Source organism: Petaurus breviceps, unplaced genomic scaffold (assembly GCF_028583685.1).
Source record: "Petaurus breviceps papuanus isolate PSGF00001 unplaced genomic scaffold, PetGlider_PUasm1.0 140, whole genome shotgun sequence".
Taxonomy (NCBI): domain Eukaryota; kingdom Metazoa; phylum Chordata; class Mammalia; order Diprotodontia; family Petauridae; genus Petaurus; species Petaurus breviceps.
Window position 1 is genome coordinate 16,221,991 of NW_027185698.1, and position 23,038 is coordinate 16,245,028.

Consider the following 23,038-nt stretch of genomic DNA (forward strand, 5'->3'; position numbering starts at 1 on the left):
TCAGTTAGAGGAGCTGAAAATTGTCTTTATGGTTTTATACCAGCTGGTACCCATGAAAATTCATGGGCTAGTAGAATTGTTTTTTTATGAAAAGTTGTTTCTGCTACTTTTCTTCATATCTTCATCTATACTCTCAATATATCTTCATCTTACTCTTTCTTCCTTCACTTTTATTTATCACTTCTTTTCTGTTTTCTTCCTTTTCCTCAGCTATCCACATTGCAGGGCATACTCTGTACCATCAACATATTTACACATTTTTCCCCCTAACTTTTTGCTCTCTCCTAACTCTGTTTCCTTCCCTTCCTCTCCAAAGGCATGTTCAAACTCTTCTCAAACACAGATACTTTAAAGAGATAAAATACGTAGAAAATGTCTTTAGTATTTAGCAGGATTTCAGGTTGGGTACAAACTTAGAAAGAATCCTGGATCTGGAATTCAGATACCTATGTTTGAACCCCAGCTCTGCTCCTTTATTTCCTGTGTACCCTGGGTAATTAACTTCTCTCAGGGTTCTAATTTCCTCATCTGTAAAATGAGAAAGTTGGACTAGATGATCTCTTGAGGTTCCCTTCTGGTTTATATCTATTATTTTAATAATTAGCCACAATTATGGGATTGGCCACTGTATTGGGGACCATTTTACATATTAAAGAGTGAGAGAAAGAAGAAAATAAGCTTTGGTGAATCTATGTCAAAAGCAAAAGGATTTACCTAATGTACAACAGTGCTGACTCATGGTGTCCCTCTCTGATAGGGGTCAAGCAGCGCGAGGTAATAAGGAAAGAAATATGAAAATAAAAGATTAAGTGGCTGAGCATTCTTAAATAGAGCAGATGTGATGATGAGTTTTTGACACTTGGCAAGGTATTACCAAAAACAAACAAAAAATACTCAAAACACAGCTATTTAAAAATCCAGGAACTGTATGGAAGAAATAACCTGTGAATAGCACATTATTTTAAGTTAGGGGACTTTGCTATTTTATGACTTGCCTTTCAGTCTGTGTAGTCATCTTTTTAAAAAATATAATTCATTTTTGTACTTTTAAACTGAGATGTCTATCCATTTTGCTTTAGACTCCAATCACCCATAGAGAATTTATGTTCTATTTGGTATCAGTTGAAACCTTGTATAAAATTGGCCATCACTCGTTTGGTGTTTGCAAGGCTAACTCTGAAGAGGTTATTTATTTCTTCCAAGGGTGCTTTGCTTGCAATTTGGCATAGACTGCCACCAAGTGAACAGTAACACCTGGATTCTAGCCTTTGGGTACAAATACCGAAGCTTCTGATAGAACTAATTTACTACAGAAGAGAGTATTTTGCTTTCCCACTCAAGGCAGTTTTTCTACAATAGAGATCTTCGTTAAAATAGCTTAAAAAAAGATTAACTCATAATATCAAAACTAAATAATATTAGTAATATCTATATGCAAGATTTCCATAAATATGATTAGGAACAATTAGGTACCTTACTTCCTAATGTTTAAAACTAATTGATCCATTTTGAAGGGCATATAAAATCAAAACACCTGATCCTCTACAACTAACAAGATGAAAAATTATTATTATTTTTTTTTGGAAGAGGGAAGGCAGGGAAATTGAGGTTGAGTTACCTGCCTAAGGTCACAGGGCTAGTAAGTGTTAAGTGTCTGAGGCCAGATTTGAACTCAGGTCCTCCTAACTCCAGGGCTAGTGCTATATTCACTGTGCCACCTAGCTGCCCCTGAAATATTATTCTTGAAAAAAAAAAACTAGATTAGTTAAACATTTTTCTATTTTTTTCAAATGCTTACACTTCTGAATCATCTCTCTCTTTTTTTTTAAAAAGCAATTGGGGTTAAGTAACTTGCTCAAAGTTACATGGCCAGTTATTTCTGGGGTGTAGTGCTAAGTATCTGAGCCCGGATCGATCCCAGGTCATCCTGACTCTGGAGCCGGTGCTCTTACTCACTGTGCCACCTGGCCACCCCAACACTTGCACTTCTGATGGAAGGGAGCTTTCATAGACCTAATCATAGAACAGCTCCGGTTTAAGGGGTGGTGGGGGAAGCTCCTTAATGGAGAGAGCAACTTCTTAAGAGATCCCCCCCAAGGGAGGCAGACACTCTCCTGGGAAGTAGCCCTACCCCCACCTGCAGGGAAGTGTAATGTAATACCAAGCAAAGGCAACTTCCCAGGTTCGAAATACCAGCATAGGTGCTCTCTATTTTATTCAGTAACAAACCCAGAACAGAGAAGATCGAAACATGACATCATTCCAAATGCAGCATTTACTAAGTGTGATTAAATAATCTCCAAGTACTACCCCACCCCAGGACCTTCCAATCATTCAATCAATTACAAAGTCTCTGTTCTAAATACTTCTCCACCCCTAGGCTATACCTTAATTAAGTCCACCACAAAGCCCCTTTTCTCAAATGGAGATTAGTTTCCAAATATAAGGTAAAATACATTCATTTGCTCAACCATAGAACACAAAAAGGTCAAAAGTTCCCCACCCCTGGATCACAATTGAATCTACCCCAGAGTTACATCAAGTTTAAACACAGCACTTAATACCCAAATGGAGGTCTTTTCTTCATCTTGACACGAGGCAAGTTCTCAGCAATCTTAGTTCCTGGGGAGACAAGGCTTAGCAAGGCCATAAGGTACATTGCCAGTCCCTTCATGAATTTATCCTCTGTCTGTAGAACAGTCCTAGAACCCCTGAACACATTAGCAAAGCCCTCTCCCAGGATTTCTGTAAACATCCAACAAGAAAATCCTTCTTCAGGGCTCCTGAACCAACAGAAAGGCTCCCAGACCCCTGCAACAACAGTACTGTCCCTCACCAGTGGACAGTATTCATTCTGTCTGCAGGACAGTCTCCAGACCCCTGCAACAACAGTACTGTCCCTCACCAGTGGACAGTATTCACTCTCTGTCTGCAGGACAGTCGCAGGCCTTCTTAGCGAACAGCCAGGTTCCAGGACTTCTTCAACAAAAGGACAGTCTTTCACCAGTGGACAAATCTGGCAAAATAACATCAAAACAGACAGACAAAGTACCAGCAAAACAGCCATGTCTCCTCAGTCCTTGGCAGCTCAGGGGGCAGGTCTCAAAAGTCCAGGGCAATTCAAAGCGGCCACCAGCAATTTTTTTAGTCTCTCTCTCTCCACGAGGTGCTGCTACCAAAAAAAAGATCTTCCACCTCTCTCCAGTGTCTCTCCAAATCTACGTCACCAGCTCCTCCCAGTCAGGACTTTCTTTTCACATCAAAAAGTCCATCCCACAGGTGGGATTAACAAGCTCTGGGTTTTAATACAATCAATTTGAAAACCAAGCCAATACAGGGGAATCTTTAATTGCCATTACTATCACAGGAAGTAGCCCCCCAAGGGAGGCAGCCTCCTAAGGGGAACATCCACTAGCCAGGAGAAAGTAGGGATTCTTACAGAGGAAAACTTGCCATGGATGGGGAGATGAGGCAACCAGGGACTCCTAGGCTAGGGGTAGGGGTAGTTCAGAGTTTTGGGGATATCTAGGCATATCTTTATTCCATTGTTTTTAGCCCATTTGCCTGGGGTGGAGGAGTCCCTGTTAGTTTGGTATTTCATTGATCAGCCTACTTGAATCTCATTATCTCCTAAAGTGATTTTAACTGGTACTTGAAATAATGGGCTTCTCACTGACCAGTCCTATTTGAACCTCATCATCTCTCACCTCAAGAAGTAGACACCCAAATTCATTTGGGAAAAAAGGGCAAGGGTCTTGCGGTCTTCATCCTAGAAGACCTAGGAAGGGGAGAATGGGAAGCCACATGGAGCTGCAGAAAGAGGCAACCCCCAAAATGAAAGAAGCCAGCATTCTAGGAATGAGGCGGCTTGGACAGATTGGTCATGACATGTGTTGAGAAGGAAACTTATGTTGCTGAAACTTCTCTGGACTCTAGGCCCCAGGGCAGTCATCTTGTGTCTTCTTTTTCCCCTTGAGCTATTTTGCTGGGCATTGAAGCCTTTTCCTCTGAGCAGGAAGAAAATCTATTTATCTTTTCTTGTTTTTTTGTTTCTTTTTTTTTGCTTCTATACATTGTGTTAACCACCAACATTTTTCTGGTGGGAAATACAGTTGTAAGATGGCAGGCAGCTGGGGGCGGGGAGGGTGGTAATTAATCCCCAGATATAGTTCTAACTACCGTGTTTCCCCGATAATAAGACCTATCCCGAAAATAAGCCCTCCCCTTACTGTGTAAGATTCCTCTAAAATAAGCCCTCCCTCGAAAATAAGCCCTATTGAGATTGCTACTGTAGTGAAGGTGATCCCCTGCGCTACACGCTACATTACAGTACCTTCTGTATGCACCGTATCCCCACCTGTACTCCCTCAAGAGGTGAAACGCACGCCGCACTCCGAGCTGTATCAAACAGAGCTGCAGCAGCGAGCGCGTCATCCTGTTCTTTATTGAATTTATTATTGAATAAAGGTACATTTTTTTGTTCACATTTACCTGTTTATTAAAATTGCTGTCAATGTTCATTAAAATAAGCCCTCCCCTGAAAATAAGCCCTCTGGTGTTTTTCTGTCCAAAAAAATAATAAGACAGTGTCTTATTACTGGGGAAACACGGTAGTTGTTTTTCCAAGAAACACAGTCTGTGACTGGGATCTCAGAATGAACAAAAAGATACAGAAAATAAGAGATTGACACTATGTCCCAGAATGGAGAAAGAGCATTTATATGGGAAAATCCACTTGGACCACATGTCAAGAGTTGAATGAGGAACAAATAAAAGTGGTTGAACAACCCTAAACAAACTTTAATTTGACTACATTTTTTAAACAATTTATTGATTTTTTAAAGCATATTTGATACTTTTCCAGTGAGATTTCTATTATGCATTCAAAGTAGGCTTTTAGGAGGCCTCTCTTCAGGAACCAAGAGAAACCTAGAGTGTGAATCCATTTTTAAAAGAAGGTGTTATTTGATCAACTTTTGGCCAGGTGTCACTCCCAGCTGGCATCCCAATGAGGTTACTTGCAGAGACTATTCCTAACTATTGATCAATTGGCTATCTCCAAAGGCTTCTCTTCAGCCCTAAATTGTGTTCACCCCAGAATCATAAGGCATCCCTGAGAAGAGCTCTCAAAACCCAATATAAGTACCATAAAAATGAAGCCTTATTAGGGCATACCAGGCAAAGTAATTTCTACCACTCACAGTAACGGTAATAACAGAAAGTTACATAAAAGTCAAAAAAATTTATATAACTTTCAAGTCTTTTTTCTTTTTCTGAGCCTTAGTGCAGTCCCATAGGCTAGATATCATTCCAGTTATTATTATTCCCATTTTACAGAAAGAGAAATTAAAGTGTCAGAAATGAGTTATGAACCCATTTCATCCTGTCTCCAAGTCTGAAATGGCATCCACTGTACTATTATGCCTGATGCTCAGTAGGGCTCTGAATCATCTCCAGGGTTATTAGCCTGGCATCCACATCTGTGAATAGATTTGATGGGATCCCTAAACTTGGATGGGGGGAATACATCTATTTTAATATAATTAGTCTTCTTTTTAATCCTATGTGTTTTGTTTCATGCATTTAAAATAATATCAGGAGGTTCGTATGCTTCATCAGACTGCCAGAGGAGTTCATGGTATAAAAACCATTGCTCTAGACCCCAAACAAATGACTTTGTCTTCATATGTTAAAAAAAAATATTCCCTATCCTCTCCCACTCCTCTCTCCTCAAGAACACTGCACACTACTTTGAGGTACCCATTAGACTCTGAGCTCCTTAAGAACAGAGACTATCTTTTACCAGAGGTAGCACAATGCCTAATCCATAATGGATACTTAATAAATATTTATTAACTTACTGTTCAATAAGAACCTGGCTTAATGTTCCCAAATCAGGTCTTGGATAAAGTTACATTCATTTACTGAACAAAAAATGCAATAAGGACCTACTATGTGAATATAATGTTCTAGGCAATTGAGTAATAGGGGAGGTAACTATGACAGGTTCTAACAAGACTGCAAGGTCCTTGAAAATCCATACCAGGCTTTGTATTACTGTCTCCCCTAGACTGCCCCAGGCTATATTTTAAACCAGGCCTCCACAATCTTTGGCCCACGGGTTGCTTATGGGCTCAACTGGGCACAGAGAGAACCCGCACTTGAGGCACACCAAAGGAAAATGTAGAGGAAAACATCCTCTACATTTTTCAAGGGCTACCCGAACTCCTTTGACATGTCCTTGGGAACGTAGGTTCTGCAGGCTTGTTTTAAACATAGTATGAACTCAGTAACTGCTGCTTGAATTGGAACAAATAATAGGCAAATAAACAAGTATTTGTTTTCTGACCCCCATAAAGAAGGGATATGGGACCTAGATTCATAATTTCATTGGTAGAGGGGACCCCCAGGTATGGAAATTCCATATGGAAATACCAGTGCATATTGGTAGCTTCTCAGCAACTGATAATCTTGGAGAGTTGCCTAAAACACTGAAAGGTTCAGTTGAGCCAGGGTCACATAGCCATTGTGGGTCAGAAGCAGGACTTGACCTTTTGCTGTCCTGGCTCCAAGGCCACTGCTCCATAATGCTTTTCACTACCCACACTAAGCTATAATCAAATAGTGAGAATTAGATGGACAGAGCTAAATATAATACAAGGAAGATAATATGTGACTGAGGAGCATAAAATGCCATGAGATCCGATGTGGGAAAAATCGTTTACAGCTCTGGGAATTCTGAACATCCACATGGTGGAGATGACATTTGAACTGAAAACATCATCCTTCGAAGTAATTCCTCAGGACTAATAATGATGATCCAGACATTGATGATCCATAATCTTTCCTTCCAAGTAGATGCCTAGGGCAAGTGGGCTCCTTTTAGTATTACAACATTTATTAAACACCAACTGTGTGCAGAGCATGATGTGAAATGTTATAGAGTCAAAAGACAAAAAAGAGGACAGTCCCTCTCCTCCAGGAGCCCTGGATTGTGTGTGGGAATGGGGAGGGGTGGGGCATGACTTGGAGGAAAGGGAGCCACAGCTGGGAGACCACAACAATTGATATCCTAACTGGCAAGGCAGCTAGACTGAAAAACCTGATGGAAATGATGCTGGTTTCTATACACCAAAGCCCCTGATCATAGAGAATAATCAAAAGGTGAAGCTGTAATTCCTAAAGCACAGCGGCGTTTTTGAAAGCAGACACATATTAGGAATGAAAGCTGATCCAACTTATAAAAATGATATGGGACTAACATCTCTTTGAGAAGAATCACAATCAGCCCCAGAAGGTTAGAAGGATCTTGGTAATCACAGCATGAAGTGTGGCAGATTCTCTCATCAGCCCTGCCAGGCAGCATTAGAGACACAGCGTGGTGTCCTAGAAAGAGCACTGGACTCAGGCCAAGAAGCAGTGACGTTTATTAGCTGTGTGTGACCTTAAGCAAGTTGTCTAGACTCCTCATTGAGCCTGGGTAGGCTTGTATCGCCTACTTCACGGAAGCATTGCCAGCATCCAATCAAATCATGTATGTAAAGTGCCTTGCCATAAAAGACTATATAAAAGTGAGTCACAGGCCTGCAAATCATACTCCTGAGCAGACTTTCCTTCACCATACATCATCCTTACAAATTAGGGACTCCCAGGCCAGTGATTCTGCAGTTTCTAGGGAAAGCCCTGACCTATGCAGTTGCACAAGGAAGAAGGTTCTTTCCTAGTTTTGTGCTCTGAACAGATAGGATGAGATTTCCTTACCAGACCACTATCAACTCGAAGCAAAATTGTTCAGTAGACAAGTTTGTATTGTGAATATTTCTGCCTCTAGCCCCTCTCCTGGTTCTTGGGGGCCCCTTCCTCTGACCATGTGCCCATACCATCCCCACAGGGCCTGCTTCTTACCTTACTGATGTAATAGCCTGCTAACATGTTAACTCTATTACCCCTTCCAGGGGTTTTTGAACTTGAAGGAGGTTTTTGAAGACCCCGAGGGAATTTATCCACATGCTTTTGACTAAAACATAGCATTCCTTAGGATCATTTTTTTTTCTAGTGCTGAAAGGGACTCCAGCCCTCTTTTTATTATAATTAAATAAACTTCCTGAGAAGTGAAGTTACCTACCCTAGAGATTCAAATCTAGGTCTTCAGACTCCAAATCCAGCACCGTCCCTTTTGTACATCTTTCCAGTCAAGACGACAGCTTCAGGAGGAACAAACATGGCATTTGAGGGAGGACAAACACACCTCCCAGCTCAGCCAGCAGAGCTCTGGTGATCACCAAGGGGACTGACCTCACCCCTGCACCATCTTAGAGGTCAAAGGTGTTTAAGTGATTTGTCTCAAGCCCCACAGAAAGCCATTAGAACTGGGACCCAAGTCTAGTGTCCTTTAGCTTTTACTAAACTCATGCATTTTTTTTTCTACCTGTTGTTTCAGATACTCAGCATTTTTTTTTTTGAATGTATGTGTGTTTGTGTCTGTCTGTATGTCTCTTTACAGCCAGTGGTCCTGCGGCATCGGTTTCACAGCTCTCTTCAGAAATTGCCACTTCCATTGCAAATCCAGCTGTTGGCTCCTTGGAGCAAGAAGAGGCCATTCCTGCAAATAATTTAGAGCAGCGAGGGTGAATTGCTGACTCTCCATGTTTCCCTAGATGAGAGATGGAGCCTTTGGACCATGGGTATTTGATAGCAGACATTAGGAATGCTGCAGCCAGAGAATTATAATGCTAAACCTTTTAACATGTTTTGACTACTAGAAGTTGATATTGCACTTGAGTAAATATCTATATCTATATGATCCTTATATTTATGCGAATAAATATAAATACATATTAAATATAGACATATGGATATGGATATTTAAGTTATAAGGAAGTGTCCAGAGCTGATACTGCTTTTCCCAGGCATCAGGCAAATACAGTGGAACCCTCTTCCTATACTAGTATTAGGGACATGGCTGATGCCCTGTTATGGTCTACAGGGTTATGGGCCATTGGACTTACACTATGGTATTGCTATATTTCAGGGGACATCATTTACCTGTGCTCTGTCTAAATCCACTCCAAGCAAGCTATGTTCTAACAGGACTCCCATCAGTGTTGTTAGGTCCTTTTGGAATTTTCTTTTATTGAAAAATAGGCAAATGTGGACCCTAAGTAGGGTTCATAATGTTTTGATCCATAGCATTTGGGAGAAAACAGTCCTTTCCACAGCCCGGCTGCTTCTGGAAACACAGACCAAATTCCTCTGTGTCTTGCCATGCCTAACGGAAACCAAAAGGCGCCTTAATTAGTTAAGTCAGAGTAAGAGTGAAACACAGAAAAGGAAATGTCATTGTAAATTGGTTTACATTTTTCTCCTTAAATTTTTCTAGGATCATAGTGCTTAACATGCTTTAATGATATTGCCAGATATGGTTTCTTCACAATTGTAAACCTTCAGATGCCATTTAGAAAATGATTAGTATTTAAGAATAGTCTTCACCACGAATTACCCATTAGAATAGAAGTAGGCCAATGGAATATGCAGAAAATGATCCTTTAGCTCCTAGTCCCCTGTGCCTGGTTCTTGGGTCTTGAGAGAGGTATGCCATGGTGTGTGTGTGTGTGTGTGCGCGCGTGTGTGTGCTTGTGTATATGAAAGAGGAAGAGTATGTGTGCCTCTGTATGTGTGTGTGCTAGAATAATTAAATCAGTAATGCAATATTGTGGGTCCAGTCTACTCTTCTTTGCACTACTTTATTTACAGTAGTAAATAAAATTATTTTTATACTGTTTACCACCTGTGAAGTGACTGTTTTTTTTTCCTTTTTCACATGTATACTTTTTTCTAAATCACTCAAAGTTCTAAAGTCCACGAAATTTTGTAAAAGCAGAGGTAAGGGGAAGCTTTATCAGAGAGATTTTTTTTCTGGTGACACATTAACCAGTTAATGAGGTTAAAAAGGAGACAGGTGGCTCCCCTCTTTAAATGATCAATCACCTCAGTTCTAGCCCTGGGGTCTTTGTCTCTGCTCAATCTTTCTTGGAGCTAGGGCCAGATGCCTTTAATGCAATTAGCTCCTCCTACCTGGTCCATTTTAAACTCCTTCCTGCACTTCCCCTGACTATAATATAACTAGGGCACTTCTCAGTTCCAACTGTTGTCCCTTTATCTGAATACCTGTGAATGTCCAGGTAACTAGTGTTGGGTCTCCAGAAATTGGTTCAGTACCAGGCTGGATTCTGGTCCGAGGAGGGACTGACATCTATTTTTTCAGATAATTTTTGAGGAAGAGCAGAATGGTTCCTAGAGCCAATCCGAGGGTTTTAATTTGCCCCAGGATAGTCCCAGAAGTCACATATTACCCTTGAGACCTCCTCTAATATTGACCCCCTGATCACTGGGGTCAAAGCTGAGCATAATAGGGAACAGGGCCAGGCAGCCCAGTCCTTTCCAACATACTCTACGGATTCAAGGAATTTGTGAACATGGAGAGAGAAAAAAGCAAATCTTTGTTTTCACTATTTGGCTTCCTTTTTAATCCTATGTATTTTATTTTATGCATTTAAAAGCTTTGTTCTGAGAAGGGATAAGTAGGAGTTTTTTCCTCACTTATTTTTAAAAATTTATTTATTTACTTTTAGTTTACAACATTCAGTTCCACAATCCCTTGAGTTTCAAATTTTCTCCCCTTCCCTCTCCTCCCCCCCTCACCATGGCAGCATGCAATCAAATATAGGATCTACAAATACCTTCACATTAAACATCAGTCAGGTTGTAAAGAAGGAATATAACCAGTGGAGTGAACAATGAGAAAGAGGAAACAAAACAAAACAAAAAGATAGAGAGAGCAAGTAGATTGCTTCAGTCTGCATTCAGACAGTTCTTTCTCTGGATGTAGATATCTCTTTCCATCATGAGTCTACTAAGTGGAAAGTCTAGTAAGGAGGTTTGGGCTCAGCCACAATGTAAGGCTTATTGCCTCCTGTGAATGCCTCATCAAATGAGATAATTTAATCAAGAGTCCAAGGGAAGTTCCCAGAGCCTGTACCTCAAGGACTCAAGGAGAACTAGAGGGAATGCCCAGCAAACCTCATCAATACTGCCAATTCTTTGTTGCCTATGCTACTGGGAGACCAAGAAGGCAGCTTCACAAGGGTCATTGTCACCTTTCTGTCTCAGCCTCAGTGGAGGGGTTAATAAGCAGCAAGCTAGTCAAGAGATGGAAGAAGTAGGGTGAAGAAACAAGGTACTGCATTCACAGCCCTTGTGGCCCCATGTACAATGGACTTAAGGTCAGGAGACCTGGATTTGGGTCTGGTCTCCGTCACTTACTAACTCTGTGACCTCTATCAATTTAGTTTAACTCCCTAAACTGATGTTTCTTCCTCTACAAGATGAAAAGTGCCTGTCTAACCCAGCTCAAAGATTTGTTGGGTTGGTCAAATGAGATGGCATATGTCTAGGGTAGGGATGGGGAGCCTGCAGCCTCAAGACCACATGTGGCCTTCTAGGTCCTTGGGTGTGGCTTTTTGACTAAGTCCAAGTTTTACAGAACAAATTCCTTTATTAAGGGGATTTGTTCTATGAAGTTTAGATTTAGTCAAAGGACCACACTTGAGGACATAGAGGGCCACATGTGGCTTCAAGGCTGAAGTTTCCCCATCCCTGGTCTAGGGGTTACATAAATTGGAGTTACTCTGACTGAATAGTTTACTTTTGTCTCTAAATATATCCTTTCTCTATGTTAACTAGTATGCTTAAAAAATTAACTGATTCCAGCTAGCTTGTTTTGCAAAATTAAATAAAAAATTTTATGCAACGTGTTACATTCATATTCAAATTCTACATGCAAGGGTCTGATCTGCCGGATTACAGCAGGCCTTAAATGCCATTAATGAATGGAGATTAAAACTGAAATCAGTTCTTTTAGCTACTTATTTCCTCTGGTAGAATGGAGAGAAAAACTGAACAAGCTGGCAAAATCAGCCAGTAAGCAATTAAGTTATGACCTATGCTAGGTCATAGGGATACAAAGATAAAAATGAAATTGTTCATGCCTTCAAGGAACTTACATTCTGTGAGAGAGGATAACATCTCTCAAATATATGTGTATATCTACGTATGTTGAGGTCCAGGAACTATAAAATGTTGAAGTATAGAGTCAGGGGTGATTAAGACCCCAAAATACAAACATGCCGGGTCCTGCCGAATGAATTCAACTCAAGTCTTCTCTCAGCCAAAGTAAAGCAAAGTTTATTAAAGTTTTGCCATAATGGGTAGACTCTTAAGGAGCCTCTTTATCTGTGACATTTGTATTGGACAAGCAGGCCAGAATCATCTGACACAGAGTGAATCAGTATTAGAAAATTCTCCAGCCTTCTCCAATTATGGAGGCAAGATGGATCTTATATACAGAAAGGTTGTGGGAGGAATCTAGGGGTGGTCCAGAGGAAGAGTTTAGGGAGGGTCTTCAGGAGGAGTCAATGAGGTCAGACTCCAGAGATTAAGGGTGTGAAGTAGCTGAAGGCTACCTGGAGATGAGACAATGGTTTTGCTAGTTTAAGGGTGTATATATAGATATTTTGGGAGGATCAAGGGTGAGAAGTAGCTGGACAAAGAAGGGCTAGGCTAGTAAGAGATTTGGGCCAAGCTATAATGAAAGACTTATGGCCTCAGGCAAATGCCTCATCTAATGGGAAAATTCAATCAAGAGTTCAAGGGGGTTCCTTGAACTGTACCTCATCATGTATGTGTATGTATCTGTGTTTGTTTTTTTTTTCTTCTTACAAAAATGAATGCAAGGTCATTTGGACAGGAGAGGACACTAGCAGCCCCTCGAGGAAACCAGGGATTCCTGGAGAAGGTGTGGTGCTTGAACTAAACCTTTTAAGAGGCAGAGATGAGGAGGGTGTGGGAGACAGTACAAAGGTTCAGAGATGGGAGAAGTGTTGTATGTAAGAAACAACAAGAAGGTTGGTGTGACTGGGAGTCACCTATAACAAAGTTGGAAAGTTAAGTAGGGATCAGGTTGTGAGAGCTGTTAAAAGATGATTGATGATTGTATATTTTATCCTCAAGACAATAGGGAGCCCTTGAAGAGTTTTCTTTGTGGTTGTGACTTTTTTTAAGCAGGGGCATGACACAGCTTTAGGAAATTGGAGGATGGATTGGAATGGAGAGAGACTTGAGGCAGGAAGATCAATTCTAAACTTAATTCAATAGTCCAGGTGAGAGTGGTGAGGGAGCTAGGTGGTACAGTGAATAGAGCACTAGGCTCAGAATCTGGAAGACATGTTCATTGAGTTCAAATCCAGTCTCAAATATTTCCTAACTGTGAGACCATAGGCAAGTCACTTAACCTTGTTTGCCTCAGTTTCCTCATCTGTAAAATGAGCTGGAGAAGGAAATGGCAAACCACTCCAGTATCTTTACCAACAAAGACCCAAAATAGGGTCAAGAAGTGTCAGAAGTGACTGAACAACAGCAAGGGAGTGATTGTGTGAGTGGAAAGAAAGAGTTGTATGGGAGAAACATTGTGGCAGCAGAAATTATAAGATCTTGCAACTGATTGGCTAGAGGTGAAGGCAAGTGAGGAGGGGAAGATAATGCTGATATTGTGTACTTAGTGTCTAGTGGGATGGTGATTTCCTCCCTCCCCAGACCTCACCCCCACCCCCACAGAAATAGGAAGGTTCAAAAGAAAGGTCAGTTTTGGGGAAAAGAGAAAAAGTTCCATTTTAGACATATTGAGTTTGAGATGATTATGAAATATCTGTTTTGAAATGCCTAGTAGGCAAGTGGTGTTATGCAACTGGAGGTGAGCAGAGAGATCAAGGCTGCATGTAGATCCCAGAGTCACTGCATGAAGACGTTTAGTTCATCCCATGGGAGCTGAGGGACTCACCAAATGGAAGGGTACCTGTAGATTTCAATTACTTAGGTGGTCATATCTTCCTTTACCATCAAAGTTGGTTGTAATATCTAGCTAGATTTGTTTTCATGATCCCTGTAACACATCATCTAGTGTGATGAAAAAAGTGGGACAAAGGCAAGAGCTACAAGTTCTGGAATTACTTTGGAACTTTCCAGATAGGAAAAGGAAAAAAAAAGGCTCCAGAAAACATAGATACTTGTGATTTAGTGTTAGAAAGCCACACCCAAAGCTAAAGGTAGTGTTTTCCAATGCCAAATTGGGCCTCCATGGTTTTCATTTAAAAGATCAGATCCCAACAAATCTTTCTTTAGTTTAAAGAATGTTAGAAGCAGGGATATGCTGGCCCCAGCTCCAGCAGGCCTCGGCAGAGCTGATTGACTGATAAAATTTCAGTGTGAACCTTGATGCCTTTGACATTACAGATCCGTACTTGAATTATTGTTTCATTGATTGTCTAAACTTCAGAGAGTGATAGAGAAAATATCAACATTGCATGTTAAACGTAAAAGTGATTTGTGCATCCTTCAGCCACTCTACCCCAACCTATTGTTGAACATTACCAGAACTCCTCTGATTAGAGTTGAAAGGCAACTTAGAGATAATCAGGTTCAATTTTCAAATTTCTCATTTCTAATCCTAACTCTAAATGCCTCCAACTTCAACCAACCCTTACCCTTCGACTCCAACCCTAAAGCTAAATGCCTGCTCCTCTGAATCTAAAAAATTAACCCTAACCCTAAGTGGTCACATCTTACAAATAAGGAAGCTGAGACAAAGAAGTTAAATGACTTACCCAAGGTCACATATCTGGTAAGTAACCAAAAGGCGTTTCAAACTTCGGTCTCCTAGCTCAATTTTTTTTTTTTTTATTTTTTGCATTTCGTAGGGGGTAATTCGGGTTAAGTGACTTGCCCAAGGGCTGGGTAAGTGTTAAGTGTCTGAGGCCCTGAGGAATTTGAACTCAGGTCCTCTGGACTCCAGGGCAGGTACTCCATTAGCTCAAAAAATTTAACGACAATTAAATGCTTAAATAGTACTTCAAAGCACTTTCCTCATTAAAACCCCTAAGGCTGCCTTTGGTAAACTATACCTAATGAATTCCTTTATTCTGATTTTACTTTTATAACTCACCAGTCTTTCTTTCCTCTGCTTTTAAACCCTTGCTGCTTTCTTAAACAAGGCATCCTGCCATAGCCCACCCCTCTTTCAAACACATGGTAAGTAACCTGAACAAACCTGGAACATTTGGGGCATTGGGTTCTGTAAAGTGAATTAGTTCTCTACTAATGCAAGAAGTTCAAAAATCTGCCACTAGTTTCCTCTGAATGAAGGACATTGAATACACTGTGCTACCGGTGAGATTTGCAATGAAATGAAGATGGCGTAATTTCAGTAAAAGACCTGGGAGAGGTCCACAAGTGACCAGCGTCGGGAAGGACACGTGGCTCGGAGTACGCTAGGCAGTGAGGTGGCCCAGTGGAAGAAAGTACAAGCTTCACTTGCTGAGACTGAGGCACAAAGCAAGTGAAACCCCAGGTGTAGAATGGTGGATGCATTGTACAACATGTAAGCAGCCCCTACCCTCAGAGAGCTTACATTCTAATGGGGGAGGGGAACACAACACATAAAGGGGAATTAGAAAGCAGAGGAAGATAAGAGCGGACTGGGGGACGGTAAATGTCCAAGAGGTGAGATGGAAGCCCAGGTCAAGGTAAATAAACAGTAAACCCGAACCCTAACCCCGCCTCCAACCATAACCCTCCGACTCTAAACCAGCCCAATATGCCTCTTACTCGAACCTTAAGTCTAAATGCCTCCGACTCCAGACCTAAAGCTAAATGCCTGAGCTTCTGAATCTAACCCTAAATGCTCATGCCTCCAGCTCCGATTCAACACTAAAGCCCTAAGCCTTCCACTCTAATCCTAAATTCTAACTAACCTCCAACTCTAACACTAACTCTAAATGCCTCTGACTCTAACCCTAACCTTAACCCTCCCGTTCCAACTCCGACTCTAACTCTAACTCTCCTATCAAAGCCCAGAAACTAAGAGTCAAAAGTCCAAAAGTTTCAGTGGGAGAGAAATGACAATGACGACCAAACTTGGGGCAATTGGTGTGAAAGATGTCTCTAATCAGTTCTGGAATCCTTTTTTAAACACTTTTCCTAGAACAAGCAGGTTCTTTTAATTCTAAGTCATGGTGGTGAACAAAATCTTCATTTTTTTACTTACTAAGTCAATGTATATTTGTCCAAAAGTCACAAGACAGTTCTGGGGGCCAGTGTTTCCCAACTGTCATCCCAAAGGACTCTTGTCAATCATATGCAAACTAGATCCAGGGAAACATTGCTATAACCATCTTTAACTTGATTGCCTTTTTTCCGTGGGCAGTTTTCTCAGTGTTCTCTGACGTGCAGGTCTCATATTTGTTTTTATTTTTGCCTCTCTTTCAATTAGCAAAATTGTCAGAATAGGAAAGGGAAATAGGACAAGAGGGAAGATGTGACTTGCCCAGTATGGCTAGATTGCCACACCTGAAATCAGGAAGACCAGAATTCAAATGCAGCCTTAGATACTTACTAGCTGTGTGACCCTGGGCAAACCACTTAATTGTGTTTGTCTCAGTTTCCTCATCTGTAAAACGAACCAGAGAAGAAAACAGCAAATCACTCCAGTATCTTTGCCAAGAAAACTCCGAGTGGTCATGAAGAATCTGATATGACTGAAAAAATGACTAAACAACAACAAAAATGTCACAGTCAGGGCTTAAGGCCTAGGATTATTGACCTTAAATCATGCTTCTGCCCTTACCAATATCTCCTTCCAATGATTCATTGCAGTACCATACAATTTAGAACATAATTATGCACTCTCTTGTATTTTTATGCTGTTTCAAGATGAATATCTTATCTCAGCAACTTGAGTATACAATACTTGAAGGCAAGGACAAAGTCATATGCTATACATGCCAATAGAGCCTTGGCTAAACAAGATAGTCTGCTTCTACTGTCTTGACAATATTAGATAGGAAAAATGGAGAAAGATGAGTGAACTTGAAGACATGACAAAGGTCTCTAAGAATTGGAGGAATTTGACAATATTTTATTATTTGAGATAATATCTTTCTGTGAACTAAGAGACTAGACTAATAAACAATGTGTTATTTTATGCTTAATGAGAGTATCCTGTCAAAATGCAGCTTTCCATTTAAACCTACCTTTAAAAAACGTTTCAAATAAAAATCCTCATTTTTAGTTGAACATTAGCCAGACCTAAAAATAAACAGTTGTTCTCTGAAATAAGTCCAAAGAATAAGGATAAAAGCTTGGGGTATGGAAAAAATATTGAATTAGATGTCAGGAAACCCAGTTTCTAGTACTCTGCCATTAACTCCTTGTGGGACCTTGGGCCACATATGTATCAGCTATACATATTTATGTGGATGTGATATTCACTGTAGAATGTTAGAACTGCAAAGGAATCCCACATTTTATAGATTAGGAAACAGGAGAAGAGTGATTTATCCAAGGCAGAGCTCTAATATAGAATTTTTGCACCAGGTAGAATAGAAATTCTTGGAACATTAAATGCAAGGATGCTACTGGAGGCAGATAGTACTCCAGCCCTTCTGTAGCCTCCTTTTTTGACTAATGATCCTTGCTAAGGAGATGCTAAGCTCTTGTCTCTGTGGTGCTAAAGGTTTGTAAGTGCCATGGTAACCCTCTAAATTGGGTGCCCTCTATATTCAGTGTCCCAAAGTAAAGTCATCCCCTCCCCCCCCACATCCTCCCCTTCCCCCACAAATTGCTTTCTGCTCTAAGACCACACAGCTAGTTAGTGATAGATACAATCCTAGAACTCAAATGTCTTGACTTCTAGGCCAGTGATCTTTCCTTACCACCACCTTTTCCACATGAAGGGAAATATTCTGAGAACCTCCCATTTTTCTTCCTATAAGTAGGAACTTCCCTGCCTCATAGGTAAGTTGAGTGGTTTGGAAATACCCTGACATTTATTTCTTCTCTCACCAAGAAGCAGCATGGTACTCTAGCTAGAAAACCAGTTATGGAATCAGATTCAAGTCATTTCTCTGACACTATCTCTGAGAATGCCACAAGTCATCTAGCTTCTCAGTTGCCCCCAGCAAAATCCCTAAGATTATAATTAAATATGATCTGCCAGTCTGCATCAGTGTGGGGAATTATAAGTTCTGAGCACCAAAAACTGACCCCTCCAACTGGTAGAGTTGTCCCCCCACACTTTTCAAGCTTCCCCTCTGTAACTTACTGGCTTGTTCAAGTCTGCTCTTGGTCACTCTAACCTGATTTCACTGAGATTGAAATATGGAGGGTTCTTGGTTTAACACCAAGGAAAGTGATCAGCCAAAAAAAAAAAAGGCAAATTGATGCTTCCAATAAAAATGCCTCCTATATGTAGGGCTTTCTGCTAGTTGGTAGGAGGGAATAATAAAGTTGAACTAAAATAGTTATAGTAGCTAACATTTATATAGCACCTACTATGCATTGTATCCCAGGTCATCTTCAGTTATCCTGATCTATATCTGGCCACTGGACCCAGATGGCTCGGGAGGAGAAAGTGAGTCTGGTGACTTTGCATAGCCCTACCTCACTTAAATCCAACTCCCTTGCAAGGTTGGGCATCATCTTCCTGATGTCATGGTCCTCTTTGAGAATGAAGGACAAACCACACACATACACAAGCACCTACTACGTGCTAGGCACTGTTCTAAGTACTTTATAATTATAATTTCATTTGATCCTCACAACAACCCTGTTATAGAGATAGGTGTTATAATTATCCCCATATTACAGATAAGGAAACTCAAGCAAACGGATGTGAAGTGACCTATCCAGAGTCACATAGCTAAAAAATGTCTGAGGCTGGACTCAGATTTGACACTCTATATACTGCTCCATCTAGCTGCCCATAGACAACCCTGTTTTCACAGAATTTTCTCTCTAGTATGGGGATGTAGCATATTCCTAAATAACTACAGTGCAAAGTAGAGAACAAAGAAAGAGAATGTCCTAAAGCAAGGCTTCTTAAACTGGGTTGCGACTCCTTATGGGGTGGCAAAAAATTTGGCAACAGGAAATGGTTTCTGAACACTCAATGACCAAAAATTAATTCAAAATCAGATCTGAGGTGTTTCTGGCAGTGCTTGCCTGTGTTGCACTGGGCAACTTCATTGCAGCCTTGGTTCTGAACACAAAGCACATGCACTTTGCACTCAGGCCACACCAACACTGCTAGAAACTGAGAAGGGGTTGCTAGTGGGGAAAGTTTAAGTAGCCCTGTCCTAAAGAGTTGCTTTGGGGATTCTTGATCTTACCCCAAAGATTCACCAGAAATCTTTGAAATAACAGCTCATCTTGGAGTAGCTAGTGGCACAGTGGATAGAACACCAGCCCTGGAGTCAGGAGGACCTGAGTTCAAATACAGTCTCACACTTACTACCCGTGTTTCCCCGATAATAAGACCTATCCCGAAAATAAGCCCTCCCTTACCGTGTAAGATTCCTCTAAAATAAGCCCTCCCCCGAAAATAAGCCCTATTGAGATCGCTACTGTAGTGAAGGTGATCCCCTGCGCTACACGCTACATTATGGTACCCTCTGTATGCACCGTCACCCCCCTCCCCCTCCCCCCAGTGAAACCTCCGAGCTGCATCCAATCAGAGCTGCAGCAGTGAGCGAGTCATCCTGTTCTTCCCCAGTGATTTGCTTGCTGGCGCCATTGAGAGCAGTGCCGTGGAGGAGAGCTGAGGCAGGACAACATAAGCCCTCCTCTGAAAATAAGCCCTCTGGTGTTTTTCTTTCAAAAAAAAATAAGACAGTGTCTTATTATGGGGGAAACACGGTAGCTGTGCAATCCTGGGTTAAACCCCGATTGCCTCCCCCCCCAAAAAGAAGTAGAAGTAACAGCCAATCCTTTTATTATCAACAATCTTTTAGAGGTGTTGGGTGGCTTCAGGAAATGGAATACTATAGAGTCTTTAAGAAAATAGATTTTCAAGTTATCTCAAGGGTAATAGAAAGGTACATGGTGAATGTGAATAGGCTGAAACATATTACCAACAAAAAAGTGCTCCGCGGAGATCCGCACAATATCGAGAGATCTGAAGGAAGTCTCACAATAAATCGACTGTACCTCTGACAGGGTGGGGGAATTTTTGGAGGACATAGAAAAGAGCTGGATGAAATGAAAAGGCATTGATGGAATCCAGTCTGCCCCACTTGAGGAAGTACCACTGGCAATGTGATAACAGATCCACTGAGGTACAAATGTCAGTCATCCAAAGCACCACAAGACATCTACTACCACCTTTTGGCTTTACAGCTGAAGAAACTGAAGAATAAAGACATAGAATTGCTTATATACTTACAATATAGTCAGGATTAGAAGCACAGACCCCTGACTTTTCAAGAAGGGCTCTTTATATAAGCTACCTGCAACACTGGATTATTTTTTTAAAAATCAAACTAAAACAAAGGCTGTTTATTTGAACTTCATGTATCAACCTCAACTGAGGACCCAAGGCCTATAACATTACCTAATACATGAAAGGTGGAGTGAGAAGAAGCAGAGAAGGAGTGAGAGATAGAGGGATGCCAGGTTTAACACAGAGGGGAGCAAGATTATCTGGCAGGAAACCCAACCCAAGGATGTCCTTGATGCTGTGGTCTTTCTAATTGACTTCAAGCACACATACTGGCATTCTTCATCGATTCATATCACATTAATTCCCAAGCACCAAACTGGGAGCAATCTGATTTGGTCCATTCTCACTACATTAACCCAACCATTTGAAAGGAGCTATAAATTCTGGGTTGGAAGAGATGCCCTGGTAACTTAAGACCTTTAATTAATCTCTCTTCTCCTTGCTCAGCCCCCATACCAAGCATTGTTTAAGCAGGGCATTGTCATGCTATCATGGGAAATGGGGTTGTTGGCTCATTCTGGGCTGGGGCAATGGAATTATGGGAACAACAAGAGCTTACCCTCCTCTTATCACCCACTCCAAAATTTTCCATCTCAGAGAAATTGACAGGATTGGGAAGCACATGAAAGGAACTCTTCAAGTATAACCATCTTATAAATGAGGCTTAAGAAAGCGAAGAGACTTTTTCAAACTTCCACAACTATCTAGTTATAAATTGTCCCAATACCAGACTTTGCTGTAAGTCCCATAATAATAATTTGCCACCCATAGGATTTGATAATAATGGTCCTACCACTGATGTTAATGGTGGACTGGGTGCCTATAAGGATTAAAAACAGAGCTTCTGCTCATCTTAAAAAGACTTTGGAGGGGCAGCCAGGTAGCACAGCAAGTAAGAGCCCCGGCTCCAGTGTCAGGACGACCTGGAGATCGAATCCAGGCTCAGATACTTGGCACCACACCCAGAAATAACTGGCTGTAACCTTCAGCAAGTTACTTAACCCCGATTGCTAAAAAAAAAAAAAAAGACTTTGGAATCCCAAAGCTCACCACTATTGTAAAAACACGGGCAAAAGCCAATGGAACTGATCTTCCTTGGTTACAGATTACAGGGTGTCCCAAAATTCTAGTGAAGTTTTTACTTTAATGGCCCCCATTAGCTTTAAGATATTAAAGCTTAAAACTGCCCTAAGACTTTTGGGACATTGTGAGAGATGACATGGTAGAGTGGAAATAGCTTACATTTATATACCACCTTATATATTTTTATTATAAATGGCGACTCACAGGAAGGAGCCAAGATGGCAGAGTAGAGGCAGAAACCCAGCTGAACAAAGACTCGTGGAGCATTGTTGACCACAGGCAAAATCCATGAATGAGGGAGAACTAGAAGGTCCAGGGAATGCTGATCATATTGTGCTTATTATTTCTTGACCACAAAAAAGCATTTATGGAATAAGATGGTGCTATGAGAACAATGACTATGATGAATACAGAGAAGGCTGGGGAAAACCTGAATGAACTGCAAGGTGAAGTAGAATGAGGAAACATGGTATACAATAATTACCGCAACATACATGGCAAGAACAGCAACAAAACAATCAAAATGGAAAGTTGCAGAATATTTGTAATCAAGCTTGGCCCCAAAGAATACACATGGGAGGGCACTTTTCCCAAGTCTTTGTAGAGGTGAGGGGCTATGTATATACAACACTGAGTATAATAACTAATAGCCCTTTTAAAAAAATGTTCATTAGTTTTGTTCAGCTGGGTTTTTTGCTTCCCCTTTTTTCCCTTTGTTATAACAAGGTAACAAAGAATTGGCTCTTTGGTTGAGAAAGGATGAGGGATACCATGGGAAACGTAGGCGGTATAAAACAAAAGACAACTAATTTTTTTTAAAAGTATCTGATGTGACATCCCCTCCCCACTCAAAAATCTTCAATGGTTCCCTATTACCTCAATATTGATTACAAATTCCCAATTTTTAAAGCCTTCCAATAATTTATTTTTCCTATCTAGTCATTTCATAATACACCCCTCCCCTCACTATCTGGTCCAGTCAAGCTGACCTGTTAATTATTGACTATTACGGACACTTGATAATCCTCTGTCTTGGCCTCAGTGGTCTTTGAGGTCTATAATGCACTCTCTTATAGAATTCCCTCTTATAGAATCTCTGACAGCCTTCAAAGCAAAACTCAGGTGTTAGCTCCTACTCCAATACTTTCACGACTCAGTCCAACTGCTTCCCTCCCACCTAGTCATTAGCATTGTCTCCCTCAGAGGCAGGTGATGGCCATGATGGATAGAGCCCTGGGGCTGAAATCAGAAAGAACCAAGTCCAAATCTGGCCTTACATACCTACCAGCTGTGTGGCCCTGAAGAAGTCAGTTTTCTTAACTGTAAAATGAGGACAATAATAGCACTTACCTTCCAGGATTGTTGTGAGGATCAAATGAGATAACTAAAGTGTACTTGGTGCATACTAAGTGCTATGTAAATGTTTGTCTTCCTCCTCCTCCCCTACCTCCCCCTTCCCCTCCTCCTCCCCCTCTTCCCCTTCTTCTCCTCCTCCTCCCCTCCTCCCCTTCCCCCCCTCCTTCCCCACCTCCCCCTCCTCCTCCCCCTTCTCCTCCTCCTCCCCTCCTC

At 41.1% G+C, this 23,038-nt stretch overlaps 2 protein-coding genes across 2 annotated transcripts in view; one reads left to right on the forward strand and one right to left on the reverse strand.

Annotated features, from left to right (window-relative positions):
- Positions 1–9,781, forward strand: part of SEL1L3 (SEL1L family member 3) — a 128,021-nt gene extending 118,240 nt beyond the window's left edge. Inside the window, exon 24 of the mRNA XM_069068930.1 lies at positions 8,504–9,781. Coding sequence (XP_068925031.1) covers positions 8,504–8,631 — 128 coding nt within the window. The 3' untranslated portion in view covers positions 8,632–9,781. The remainder of the gene's footprint in view (positions 1–8,503) is intronic.
- A 4,465-nt stretch (positions 9,782–14,246) lies between these two features.
- The window catches only part of LOC138151384 (sodium-dependent phosphate transport protein 2B-like), a 54,382-nt gene continuing 45,590 nt past the window's right edge, over positions 14,247–23,038 (reverse strand). Inside the window, exon 10 of the mRNA XM_069074834.1 lies at positions 14,247–14,378. Coding sequence (XP_068930935.1) covers positions 14,247–14,378 — 132 coding nt within the window. The remainder of the gene's footprint in view (positions 14,379–23,038) is intronic.